This window comes from Pleurodeles waltl, chromosome 2_2, assembly GCF_031143425.1.
Source record: "Pleurodeles waltl isolate 20211129_DDA chromosome 2_2, aPleWal1.hap1.20221129, whole genome shotgun sequence".
NCBI lineage: Eukaryota > Metazoa > Chordata > Amphibia > Caudata > Salamandridae > Pleurodeles > Pleurodeles waltl.
Window position 1 is genome coordinate 217935146 of NC_090439.1, and position 14721 is coordinate 217949866.

At 43.1% G+C, this 14721-nt stretch overlaps 1 protein-coding gene across 29 annotated transcripts in view; it reads left to right on the plus strand.

The window, feature by feature from the left end:
• Window positions 1-14721, plus strand: part of CTNND2 (catenin delta 2) — a 3139673-nt gene that overhangs the window by 1268463 nt on the left and 1856489 nt on the right. For all 29 annotated transcript variants that reach the window (XM_069219651.1, XM_069219660.1, XM_069219653.1 and 26 more), the window contains 2 exons: window positions 9532-9566; window positions 10042-10158. In XM_069219651.1, the coding sequence (XP_069075752.1) occupies window positions 9532-9566; window positions 10042-10158 (152 nt within the window). The remainder of the gene's footprint in view (window positions 1-9531; window positions 9567-10041; window positions 10159-14721) is intronic.

The following is a 14721-nucleotide window of genomic DNA, read 5'->3' on the forward strand; positions in this document are numbered from 1 at the left end:
GGGCTTGATTATAGAGTGGCTAACAGGGAGAAGCCATATTTCATTTTGGGCCGTTATGTCTATCGTTATTATTTATGTTGTTATCGTTACATACTTCAGCATATTGAAGTATATTATCTTTTCTCTATCTTTTCTTCACTGTACTCTGAAACAATCTACCCTATGCCACTGCACCCTACACCACTTTTCTCCACTCTGTGCTACTCTACGCCACTGCAATCTATGCTGTACCACTCTACACCACTCTACTCTGCAGCACTCTACACTACGCCACTGCAATCTATGCTATTCTACTCTAACCATTGCACAATACACCCCTACACTCTTCACCACTTTACTCAAATCCAATGCACTCTATGCCACTGCACTCTATGCCAATCTACTCTGCACCGCAGCACTCTATTCCACTGCTTTCAATGCCACTGTACTCTGCGCCACAGCACTCTAGGCGACTGCACTCTATGCCACTCTACAATACACCACTGTACTCTGCGAACCTCTAATCTGCAACATTGCACTCTGCCACTGAACTCACGCTACTCTACTCTGCACCACTGCATTCAATGCCACTGTACTCTGTCCCACTGCACTCTTTTCTGCACCACTGCACTCTAATCTACTCTACTCTACACCACTCCACTGTAGGCCCTTCACTCTACTTTGAAATCATCTCCTCTATGCAACTGCAATCTACGCAACTCCACTCTATGCTATGCCAGTCTAATCTACCCTGCGCCACTCCAATCTGCTCTGCACCGTTCTATGCTACTGCACTCTACATCACTATGCTCCACTCTGCAACAATCTACTCTTCACCACTATACTGTACTCTGCAGCAATCTACTCCATGCCACTGCACTCTATGCCACTCTATTCTACTCTGCACCACTGTACTCTAAGCCACTCTTCTCTACTCTGTATCACTCTACATGACTGCACTCTATGCCACTCTACTCTACACCAATGCATTCTATGGCACTCTACTCTACACCACTGCCCTTTATGACACTCTACTCTGCAACACTGCACTCTGCCACTGAACTATACTCCTCTCTACTCTGCACCACTGCACTCTACTCTGCACCACTCAACTATATGCCACTCTACTGCACTCTACACAAATGTACTATATGCCACTACACTATGCCACTCTACTCTGCATCACTGCACCCAACCATTGCACTCTACACCAGTCTACTCTACCTTGCACCACTCCACTCTACCATGCACCGCATCACTCTGACACAGCACTCTGAACAACTGCAATCTATGCAGTGCCACTCCACTCTGCTCCCCTCTACTCTTCACCACTCTACGCTACTGCACTGTACGCTAAACCAGTGCTGTCTTCGTCAATGCACTCTACACCACTTTACTCAAAACCAACGCACTCTATACCACCACACTCTACGCCAATCTACTTTGCACCACTGTACTCTACGCCATTTCAGTCTAGACCACCCAACTCCACTCTGACACTTCACTCTGACATTACACTCCATGATACTAGACTCTGACACTCTATTCCATTAAACTCTAACACTTTCTCCACTCTGTAACTCCCTACACAACTCCCTGTACGCCATTCCATTCCACTTTACTCCACTCTATGCCACTCCACACCACTCTATGCCACTTCAATCTACGATACTCTACTCAACGCCACTGCACAGCCCTCTATGCCACTCCACTATTCAACAATGTACTATGCTCAACAACACTCTACCCAACTTTCTCTATGCTAGTTCATGTTACTTTACTTCACTCTACTCCAGTTCACTCTTATTTATGCCTTTCCACTCTACGTCACTCTGCCACTCCACTCTACTCTATTACACTGTGACACTACTCCACTCTACTACTACTTTATGGCATTGGCGCTTGATTAGAGATTCAGATCTCCATTGATTGCCTTGTCACTCATATGAGACGTGAGTCAGATTTATCTTCGCCGTTTTGGTTACAAGCACTATGTAACCCTTTTAACTCAAGCTTAACGAAGGCTTAGGATGATCCTGATACCTGTCTAGGGGATAGAAATATCGTCGGCCAAAGTACCTTGACTTGAATTTGTGATATTGTACATAAGTTGGCATAAGCATAGGTACTATGAGCTAATGACTTCTTGATTCACTATTTGAGTCATTCATGTAAAAGTGGGTGTATAACAGGGTGTAAATCACTATTGTGGATGCTAACCTTGTAGGAAAGTAGCCTCTTTCTAGCTTGGTTACCCCCACATTTGGCCTGTTTGCCAGTGTGTTTGAGTGTGTCTACTGTGATCCTGCTAATCAGGACCCCAGTAGTTATGCTCTCTCCCTTAAATTATGGTTGTTGCATTCTGGTAACCCAGTATTTCACCCAAGATTGGCATACTGGTGCCCCCTTATAAGTCCCTAGTATATGGTACTTAGGTACCCAGGGCATTGGGGTTCCAGGAGATCCCTAGGGGCTGCAGCATTTGCTTTGCCACCCTTAGGGAGCCCATGCAATGGCTTCTACAGAACTGCCATTGCAGCCTGCGTGAAAAGGTGCATGCACCCTTTCACTGCCAGTTACACCACACCAGGTCACTTATAAGTCACCCCTATAGCAGGCCCTCCAGCCCTGAGGGCAGGGTGCAGAGTACCTGTGTGTGAGGGCACCTCTGCACTAGCAGAGGTGCCCCCACGACCTCCAGGACCATTTTCCCAGACTTCAGGAGTGTGGGGATGCCATTTTACACGTGTACTGGAAATAGGTCACTACCTATTCCCAGCTACATAATGGTAACTCCGAACATAGGTATGTTTGGTATCAAACATGTTGGAATCATACCCCAAGGCTTTTGCAAGCATTGGTTGTATGATTCCATGCACTCTGGGGGCTCCTTAGAGGACCACCAGTATTGCCATTCCAGCCTTCTGAGGTTTTCCAGGCAGCCCCAGCTGCTGCCACCTCTCAGACAGGTTTCTGCCCTCCTGTTGGTTGAGAAGCTCAAGCCCAGGAAGGCAGAATAAAGAATTTCCTTTGATAGAGGGGTGTTACACCCTCTCCCTTTGGAAATAGGTTTGGAAGGGGTAGCTTCCTTCCCCAGGCCACTGGAAATGCTTTGAAGGGCACATTTGGTGTCCTCCTTACAGAATCCAGTCTACACCGGTTCAGGTACCCCCAGTCCCTGCTCTGGCACGAAACCCCAGGTGTGCTGCTCAGAGCTCCTCCAGAGGGTCCCTGGGTTTTGCCATCTTGGATTCCAAGTTGGCAGCAAACTCTGGGAGCATCTGAGTGGCCAGTGCCAGCAGGTGGTGTCAGAGCCGTCCCCTGATAGGTGCTTTCCTGTTTAGCTGACCAATCCCCCTTTCAGGGCTATTTAGGGTCTCTCCTTTGGGAGGTTCTTCAGATTCAGATTGCCATACTCTGCATCTTTTACTTCCCTTTCTCACCTAAGAAACTGCATCTGGACCCTCCAGGAACTCCACAAACTGCAACAACGAAGCAAAGACGACTTCTGCAACATTGTATCTCCAGCTCTTGCCAGCAAATGCAACTGTTTCCCGGTTGTGCATCCTCAGAGGACAGCCTGTCTTCAGTCTGCACCAGAAGAATGAACGAATCTCCCTTGGAGTGAAGGAGTCACTCCCCTGCTTCAGCAGGCACCTCTCTGCAACGATGACCATCTGCATGGGTCCCCTCTCGTGACGAGTTGCATGGATCCTGCATCACAGGTGGTGGACTGAAGTGGTCCTGATGGTCCTGACGTCCTACTGTCCAACTTTGGTGGAGGTAAGAGCTTGCCTTCCCACGCAAGACAGTACTCCTGTGCACCACATGTTTTTCAGTTGCCAAGGCTTGTTGGCATCCTTCTATGAAATTCTTTGTGTACCATGTAGCTTCGGCCCCCAGCACTCCTTCCTGAGATGCACCGCTTCCTGAGTGGTTCTCTGGCGGCATGGGATCCTTTGTTTTTGTGCTGTGTGGGCCTCCTTTTGCAACTCCTTTGTCCCCATGCTGGGGACTCCTATGTGCGCTGCCTGGTATTCCGTGGGCTCTCTGAGTTGCTGAGAGCCCCCTCTGACTCCTCCTCCTGGGTGGCCATTTTCCGCTAACCATGAGCTTTGCCTGTGCCAAGGCTTGTTGGTGGAATCCAGCGATGCAAACCAGACTGCAATCATCTATCCGGTGTGGGATATCATCTGCACCAACCACGAACCCGCATCCATCTTCTTTGGTGCAGTACTGACTGTTGTTCTTCACCGGTGGTTCTTCTTTTGCACCTTGATTCGGGTTAGCAGGGGCTCTTGTCCTCCCTGGACTCTTCTGTGCTTCTTGGACTTAGTCCCATTCTTCCACAGGTCTTTAGGTCCAGGAATCCACCCTTTGTGTCTTGAAGTATCTTCTGATTCTTGCATTATCTTCTTTCTCGTGTTCTTGTGTGTTCTAGGAAAGTTACTGTGATTTACTTCTGCTTTCCTGGGCTCTGAGGTGGGTTCTATTACTTACCTTTGGTGTTTTCTAATACTCCCAGCGCCCCTGTACACACCACACTTGCCTAGGTGGGAAACCGACATTCGCATTCCACTTTCTTAGTATATGGTTTGTGTTTCCCCTAGGCCCATTTCTAACCATTGTGATTTTCACTAATTGCACTGTTTTCCAACTGTTTTTATTGCTATTGCTGCATACTAGTGTATATAATAGGTGTATTACTTACCTTCTAAGGGAGTATAGTCTCTATGGTATTTTTGGCATTTGTGTCACTAAAATAAAGTACCTTTATTTTTGTAACACTTAGTATTTTCTTTCATGTGTGTGAGTACTGTGTGACTACAGTGGTATTGCATGAGCTTTGCATGTCTCCTAGATAAGCCTTGGCTACAGCTACCCCTAGAGAGCCTGGCGTCTAGACACTGCCTACATGTCACTAATAAGGGATAAATGGACATGGTATAAGGTGTAAGTACCATAGGTAAGTACCATAGGTACCCACTACAAACCAGGCCAGCCTCCTCCAAACCACTGTACTATATAGGTTACTTTTTACATTTTTCTTGTAATTGGTGACATTGGGTCATCCAGATAACTTGTGTAATGCCCGAATACCAGTCTTTCTCGATTTCCCCTGTTGATGTTTTCCCACTACATTTGATCTTTTATATTTTGATTGGATAAATGCATAAAACATTCCATTTGCATACTACTTTAATATCATTGTTTATGGGAGTGGTGTTGCATTTTATTCAAGGGACCCCTGTTCCTTTAAAGTTAGTTTACTGCTCCATTCTAGGACACTCTACTTACTCCATGATACTACACCACACCAGTCAGTGACACATCATTCTCCTTTATGCCATTAACTTTCAGCCATGCTGAATAGTAGTCTCACTAGTGTACAGCATGGCTAAAACACATTGGCAAAGGCAATATAACTTGCATAGGTGAGACCTATTGGCTATGCCAATGCTTGTTTATAAGGTATTAACTTTAAGGTGACTTGCAATATCCTTATGTACACAGGGGGTATTTTATCCCATATAATACATGGTCACACCACCAACTTTCCCACAAACCACTTAAAACCCTAGTGCATAGCTTCTGTCATTCCAAGCTATTAAAGTACAGCAGAAGAAAGAAAAGCAACATTCAATTTTTTTGCTTTAAACAGCTGCATTAATTATGCTCTGTGACCTGATCTGCCTTTTACCTTGGCTGCTACCTCTGGCAGAAGACAATGTAATGTCAGAATTAGACTGTAATAACCATATAATAGTCATTTTCTGATGTCTTTTCTTTATAATCAGTGAATGTCTTTTCTTTACACGCAGTGACTTGGTGCATCACAAACAGCCGTTTCTAAAGAAATTAGTGACTGCAGTTTATACAGAGATTAGAGAATCCATGTTTATATAGCCTGTAACTTCAAGAGCTTCTTCAGTTGAAATGCTCCCAGTTATGATTGATGTGGAGCTGAGCTTCCCAAGATCGCACAAAGGAGCAGAAGTGTTATTAGAACTATGGTTTCCGAGCACAGTTTACAACTGTTGTACCTAATCGCTTTTGATCTCTCCAGTGCGGTTCCAATTGGCATGAGGCGAGGGGCATGATGGGTGTGGGGCGCAAAGAGTATGTTCTTCCTTTTTACCCTCCTACCTTTATTTGCTTGGTGCATGAAGATGCAAGGTTAATCAACATGTTATTTTCACATTTGAGCTAATTACTTAGTGAATGTAAATAACAATAAAAGATACTTTCAGACTGTGAAAACATGCCTTCCTTTCTCCCTATTTCACTTCCAATATATATATATATATATATATATATATATATATATATATATATATATATATATATATATGATTGTGTATATTTATCGGAGCCTGCAGTTCGTAAACAACGAGCGATTTGTATAGGGTTGATTGAAAGTCCCCCAAGGCTGTCCCTGTCCCCCCCAGAAATGTATTGTCTCCTACACCCCTAGGTATAGCTTGAAAATTAAATGAGCTATTTTGTCTGAAAGTTTTCCCTTCCTTCTCAAGGTTTGTGATGCAATTAGGAAACAATTGTTGAGAATGGTGTCATTGGTGAAAGTCAAAGAGCTGATAGAGTATTCATGACCAAAATAGTAGTTTGCATTGACAATATGGTATTTGGATTCGTAGAGTTATACTAAGTATTTTGAGTTATTTCCATGCCTCTTAGGACAAGGTAAAGTTCTTAGGATGAGACTAAAAATGAGCCCTGTTTGGAGAGTGAAGGGTTTAATGCCAGAAGTGAGATCAAACAATGGGACATATCATTTTTCACTGAATAGATTTTTTTCCATGACTCAGTTAATATTTGTTGTGTTGTTTTTACCGGCTCACCATTTTTATTAACACTCCAACTTTCTAAAAAAAGGATGCATGTCACATTCTTTAGCATGAGCTATGCTGGGGTAAATGGAATATTTAGAATTGGTATGCGTACTGGGAAATATTTTAACTTGTATTGGAAAAACTCTTTGTTCTTTTAAAATTGTATTAGTCTGTATATTTTAATAGCTGTACCCTAAGAGACTCTCAGGGGCATGTTTATCAAATATTCACGCAAGCAACGCAGCACGCCTCCTTGCTGCACTGCAGGGCAGGAATATGCCGTATCTAACATTACATGGCACATTCCTGCTCTCTGCCTAGCACCAATGCAGGCATCCTTGCACCATGTTGCAAGCGTGCCTACGTTATGGGCAGGATTGTTCTAGTGCTGGAAGAGACAACTCCCTGCACAAAAAACAATCCTGAGAGGCTTTTTCCTCTATGTGCCACCGAATGGGGTAAGCCATTGACGATTTTCAGTTCTTTTTCTGGAGCAAGAAGAATCTCCATTAATTTCTGAAAGTCTTAAATTACAGCTCCACAGTCAAATGGAAAGAGGATCCGAATTAACAGACCATGAAAGAGGACCAGTCAGTGATGTATTGTAGTTGTACTTATATAGCGCTTACCACTCATGACGAGACGTCGAATGTGCAACAATGCAACGGATATATCGACTGACTCTAGGTTAAGAAGGGTTCAATTTCGAATTTTAAACACTGAGCTGAAGTCCGAGTCTGTGAGGCACAAAGATTTGTAGATGTAAGTCAGCCTTACAAATGCAAAAAGAATAGCCGATGCCTGCATACTTTACACCTCAGTCACAGCAGGTGGAGCATGCATGAGTTGATGCCATCTTTGCAACCCTTCCGTTTCGAGGCACATATCATTTTTAAGTTCATTTGTTCGTGGGTATATAGGGGGTGAGGGGAGTGGTCGTAAAATTGAAAGCAAATAAGGTGTACATCTACAACTTGTGACCTGGTGAATGTTCACAATCATTTTCAATACAGTCTTCTTTAAAATATTTTTTTCTTAAAGCTGTACTCTGCCCTTCTGAAGCGCGCACACACATGTACTTATCCCTACACCTTTGCTAGCTATGCGTATTTTGCACTTCCTTAAAGTTGTTCCAGCCCTTATACCGAAAACGTTCAAGTGTGAGTTAGATATGAAAATAAGATTTGGAAATGCTTGGTCCAAGTTATTATGATGAAAATAAGAAGAAAAGACAAACATATTTTTATACTAAAAGATAAGGTGACAAATGCCCACGTGACTGTGGATATCTGTTCCTGAGACACCAGTCCCAAATTATGAGGGTACATAGTAATAAACTAAATATGGGATGCTTATTTCCCAGGGTTTTGTGAGTTGGTGCCAAATTACTTAAAAAATAAGCATTACAAAACAAAAACATGCATTTTCCTGTCCATACCTTTCGAATGCTCTCTGTCTCTTTCTTGACAGATGTCCTCGCCCCCACTCCAAAATAATCTATTTTCTCCCCTCTTCATGCCCCACCACTCTGTATGCACCGTCTCCTTCCTTTAGGAAAGACTGGATTAAAAATACGCCTAGCAAAATGTCAAACGCTACCCAAAACAAAAATCAGTGTTGATTTTGTAGTTTTTTCATGTTTATTTAAAGACACAATTAGGTACTCTCCCTTGAATTAATGTTGTGAACCGTAACTACAGTGTCCACGGGGTTGGACTGGGACAAAAATTAGGCCCTAACAACAAATTTAAAGTGGGCCACCTTAGCGAATCATATATTGAACAAGTAGGAATCTCAGGGAATGCCGCAGTAAACGGCGGCTCCCCTGGCCAACGAACAGGCCCAAAACTGCTAAAATGCTGATGCTGGCCCACTCAGCCCATCGGCCAGTGCCTGATTGTCCGATAGGCCAGTCCGAGCCGAGGGTGCGTACGTTGTGTGTTTGTGTGTGTTGTGTTTGTGTGCGGGTGTGCAAGAATTAGACGTATATGTGAAGCCATGGACCGGAAAAATAGACAGAAGGGATCACGAAAGACAGGGATATCGAAAAATTAAGTGACATGGTTGCTGTGGATCTGATGAACCACATTTTGGTTCATGCACTGATGTTATAGTGTGCGAAATTACATATGTACGGGATTGAAGAACCAAAATTGACGTGTCACCCTTGAAAAGCTATAAATCCCAAAGTGAAATTAACAAAACAAATCAGTGTTAGCACCGCAGGAAGTGCACAGAAAAAAAATCGCAGAAAGCTCAGTGCTTACAGAAAATCACACTTTTTGGAAGTGATATACAAGGCTGCTGATCAATAGATTACGCAACAAAATGATTTGAAGAAAGCACGAATATATTTCCATTTTAAGAACTTCTATTTGTGTTTGTAGATTACTACTAGAACGCATAGCTATCCGACCCCATGTAGGAAACGGCGCCTTCCCTTTTTACTGTGAAAAGTTGCAATGATTTTAAGTAATTGCGCAATAAAGCATAAACTCAAAAGTGTAAAAAGTTGATGCTATACAATTGGGCTCTGCAGTTTGGTCGCAGTACAAGGCATTATTTTCACACCGAGCCATGTTGCGTAATTGTTTTAAAATTATTCCGCAGGCGGTTAATTGAAATCTGCTGCTTTCTTCGTAGGACAAGAGCACAGCTTAAAGAGCCCAGCTAATCAATACTGTATTTGTTTGTTTTACAGTTCAGCCGAGGAGCAGTTCCGCTGGCAAGGACAAGGTAATACATCTCGGCGAGCATCTCCGCTCGTTCTTGGTCTCCCGCTCCAGTTAAGCCGCAGGGAAAGGGAAATGGAAGATGGGCTGTGATTTTAGTGCAAGTCACCGGTCGCAGCACAGGGTCAGCTTAATTTAGCGTTTTTCCGATAGCGGGGGATTTGTAGGCTGTGGCCTCTCGTGCAATTCTTTATCCATCGGCGACTTCCATTATCCCCGTTGAGAAGTGAAAGTAATTGGCACTGGCACAAAAGCCGATAGAGCGGGGAAGTGTAATGTATTTCTGATTGTGATCAGAGTGATGAATGCCTCTGTAATTTCCAAGAGGTGAAAGCTGATTTCTTTTTTCTTCTTGCTTATCTCTGCTAAATGTCAATCTACTCCCGTCATTGGCTAGGATTTTGTTTTTAATTGGTTCCCATTTTTCCAGCCGGGTTTCTTTAATATCTGCTCTTTTCCTTGTTATGCTTTGCTTCTAGACGGCCAGAAGGACATAGAGGATGAGCTCACGACGGGCCTGGAGCTGGTGGACTCGTGCATTCGCTCGCTGCAGGAGTCTGGGATACTCGACCCACAGGACTATTCGAGCAGTGAAAGTAAGTTTCAAAAACGGGCTTGCCACTCTTTATTCTCGTTGGATTGCAGCTGTGCTGTGCACGCTGTCTATTTGCGGGGCTTCAATGAGTATTCTTTAGGGCATTATCACGAAATAATCGCATCCTCCCAAGTTACGAGCTGCAAGTGAGCCTGAGTACACCGAGTACCTTGTAATGAGCTAAGCAGCGGCCTTGGACATTGGGAGACCGGGGTTGGGGTTTGGCTCTCGGACATTAGTTCATCACATGATTAGAAGAAGTAATCCCATGTTACCAGTTACTCACTGTATTCAGAAAGAACTGATTGGTTAGCACAACCTGTATATTATGGCGAATTTGTATGTCTTATTGCCCTTTTCTGTTGAAGTTAAAGGCATTTTATTCTCTGACCCATAAGTTAAGGACCCGAGTAAAAGAATCGGGTAGATAATGAGATGAACAGGCACTTTCGGAGCACCAAGTGGCAATGACGCTATTGGCAAGCTTGACCTTTGTGTCTCATAACCTAGCCCCACCTGGGGAAAGAGGGCATGACACATTACACGGTGGTTCATAAGGGCAGTGGCCTAGCCAGTATGCCAAATGGCCTGACCGAAGATGGAAAAGGGGCCCTTTAATCCCAGGTTGGTGGTAAAGGACTGAACTAATTTGATGAGCAGTCTCTCAGCCTTGGCCCCCCGCCAAGGCCCCCCTGCACTAGCTATGTCCCTTCCCAAGTGAGAGACTGAAAGGAGCCTCGTTGTCTCTGTTCTGGTCATGTGATAAGACTGCCCATGAAGACCGAGTGAGTGGGCACATCATTGTACATTGCCAGAAACCAAGTCTTCTTGGTGGTTAGGCAGGTGGCATCTGTGTAAACGTGATGCTAGTAAAAGTCATGAGCTACAAGTGGGTTAGGGTTCACCTGTAAATTACACAACAATTTGGATTCCTTCCATGGTTTCTTTGCTCGAGTAATTTTTGGGAGACAGCAAATATGTGAAATTTTTCTAATATTTTGCTGTTAAATCCCGAAATCTTTCAAAACAAATTTTAGATTAAGAACTGATTTTTTTTAAATTTCTATACTTCCTGTCATTTTCTCTTGCATCACGAGCGAATTCAGCTGAGTTTTGTGTGAAACATAAGTGGATTAAATGCAGCTGAAGGCTAAGTAACATTTTACATAAGCATTTTACTCTGCAGCCTGTAGTGAGCCAGTTCTGACTCTCGTGAATTTATCACAATTGTCAGTGAGTGTGACTCTTATTACACTTACCCTTTTGCTCCGGGACACATTTTGTGAACATACTTTGCTTAATATGTAAAAAAAAATGATACAAATAAGTGTAGGAACCCAAAGTGTTTCTTGGAAGTACACCTCTATTGCTGTCTAATACCTATGGTGTCAAATACCAATGCTGTCTAATTTTGATTTGTCACAATCTTCTTTTTTCCACTGCTGTATACTTCCAAATGTTTTGGAGAGTGACACTTTAGTGCCTGGCCGTCCAAATCACACCATTTCACGAACATGAGTGACACTTTAGTGCCTGGCCGTCCAAATCACACCATTTCACGAACATGAGTGACACTTTAGTGCCTGGCCGTCCAAATCACACCATTTCACGAACGTGGCCTACACAGATTTGGGGTTTACGTAAATGAATGCAAGAGGCAGTGTCCTTCATACCCTTCTAATCCAACCTACTTGATTCCATTTAAAAACTATGTTTACGTAGACCGTAGTGTGTTAAACATTTGTATAAATATTTCTTAAAATCAAAATAACTAAAACATGAACATTCTTCAAAGTAACCCTTTAAAGCAATATTCCTTTATGGTTCGGTTAAAATGCATAACATTGTCAACATTTCATTTTTTTTAAATAGAATTTTAAAAAAAGAAGGTCCAATGCCCATAATACATCTAAAAAGGTTATGGTAATCATTTTGTAGCCGATTCTCAAGCTAGAATACCTCATTGTAAGAATATAGGTAGCAAAATATGAATACTTGTACATTTTCGTCCTGTATTGCAAAAATCAAAATAGACTTTATTTAATTATAACTTAATTGTAGCCATAACATGAAAATGATTTGGGCCAATCCTAATTTTTAAAACTTCCTTGTGAGAAAGTGGATTATTAGTTGGGGTGGATGGCAGCCCGCCATAAGTAATAATGTTACCATTCTTGTTAGGTTTAAGTAATTTAAACATGAGCTCACCCCCTGCTAGCTTTGGCACATAGCAGACAAGCTTAACCTAAGAAAGTGGAGAGTGAATACACTTTAACACAGACAGCAGTTTCAGGACCTCAAGAACAGCATTTGGGGTTTGAGGCTCACTCCACCAAAGCCACCAGCAGAGTCTAGGTCAGCTAGACTCTTCAGCCAAAGGGCTTCTTGCAGCTTGGTGTGTCCCTGTAGCTGAACAAGAGGTCATCCAACTGAACACTGGAGTTCATTTATTTGTCCTGAGTGCAAGTGGGAGAAAGTCTAGGATTTCAGGTCTATTCACAGGTCTCAACTCTAGATTTGGCCCTTTTTCTGTCTTCCACAGGTCCAGTATTGTTCTGAAAAAGATGCCCAGTGGTGCCACATTTATGCCTGGCACTAGTCTATAGGTGGGGGTGGCTCCTGTCCCCTCTCTAACCAATAGGGGAAACATTGCAGGAGTAGTCCTACCCACTTCCACTGCAGTTCCTGTGTGCCCACAGTGCCCTTCTCTACTTAAAACTAGTATGCCACAACCCATCTCTCTTGCGCCGAGCTCCAGTGATTAACCTGTAGGTGTGGCTAGGGAAATGAGCAACCCCTCCTCTGTGGTTACTCAAAACCGTTCTGTGTCAGCTCCCCTCCCACTGGGGTTGGTGACTGGCTGACTAGCGGAACAAAGAAGGGGACAGGACCCGGGACAGGACCAGGTGTTAACTACATCTGCCTGTGACAGGGCTGGACAATTGAAGTTAATTAAATTGCTGCGAACAGCCAATGTGGTCATCCTGCCAAAGTAACCGAACATCTCCTGTACCCAAGGTTTTTGTGTAAGCTCTGGAACAATTTCACACCTCTCCAAGGGGGGTATTGAGCTCCTGGGTGTCAGTCAGATTTTCATGAAAATTGGCTTCTAGAGGCCTTGGACAGGTAAATAGTAACTTTCTAAAATATGTTTTCTAAAATATTTATTACAAATCATATTCTACTGTGCCATTGTCACCCAGCTACACCTGACTGACGAGCCTCAGTTAGGGCAAACCCAGTCTTAGAGTGCTTGTGTTCCATTTCAGCTTGGACTTGGCCTTGCATTTCTGGCTGGATTGTTCCTATTGGACCATGGCTAACATTGATTTGTATATAGCTGGGCCCAAACTGAGGTGTCACAGTAGGCAAAAGAACAGTGTGTTGTAATGCTACCCTGAGTGCCAGTGGTTAGGCAAGTTACTAACAGACGTCCTATCAACTTTTGTGTATTTTAAAAACATTGAATGTCATGGGATCAGTAGGGGACACTATTCATTTCTCTCTCAATAAAAAGTGTAGACATGTTGCATTCTTAAAAAACATAATCCCACCGAGAGATTATATGGCATTATAGTCTGAAAGCAGATAGCCAATGTTGCTAAATTTAGTGGTAAACATTGCTCCTCCTCTTCAAGCACAGATACATGCATTGGGCACATTAGTCAGTGTACTTGCCTATGGGTCCTGTCCTACAAAGTTATGGCATGCCTCTTGATAAATGCTGCTAGTGTTCAACAACTGTATGTCACCCCTGCTGGGAAGTGATGGAGTTGTCTACTAAAAATGTAGGTCATTCTAGGAAGTATTAGTACTGTCCATGTAAATCATGTCTGTCCAGCAGAGAAGTGTTGACAAGTATTTCAGCCTTATTGAGACATGTAGGCTTTTCTCCCAAAAGGTTTATCAGCCTAACTGAGAGGTTGTGAAATGTATGACAGGCCTCCTATGAAGTTTTAATTATTTACACACAAAGCATAGCAGCCCTCCTGAGTAGTGTTGGTACTGCCTAATAAATGTTTGGCAGCCCTGCTGAGAAACGGTGGTACTGTTCACCACAAGAATAGCTTCACTAGTAAAAGTGGCCTATTAACCATTTAGTGGTACTGTTGAAACTCTTTTTCCTAATATGGTGGCAATGATGAGTTCCTGAACCCATTTCACCTGCTCAGGCTATGGAATGTCTCATACCAAGCAGTGTTGTTCATGGCCCTAGTAATCTGCTACTCTCCACTCAGTTCCTGCAATGGTGAGTTTGCTCGGTAAATCGTTTGTTTAGCAGCACATACCACAGTACAAATGTCTCAAAGAATTATAATTTTCAAATAATTGTAAAGAAGCAATTGGTTAATAAGTAATGTATTCACGGAGCAAAACCTGAAAAAACAGACACATCGTCAAAAGATATACATTAGAGTATTTCACTAATGTAAATATAATGAGTGATAAGTATCAGTTGGTGATCAGTGCTCAACGGATCGCACAGTGACTGATAAAAAGAAGTGCCAAGACTGTACATGCAAGAAACGCGTTGAATTTATAACAATTGTAGACCAACATGATG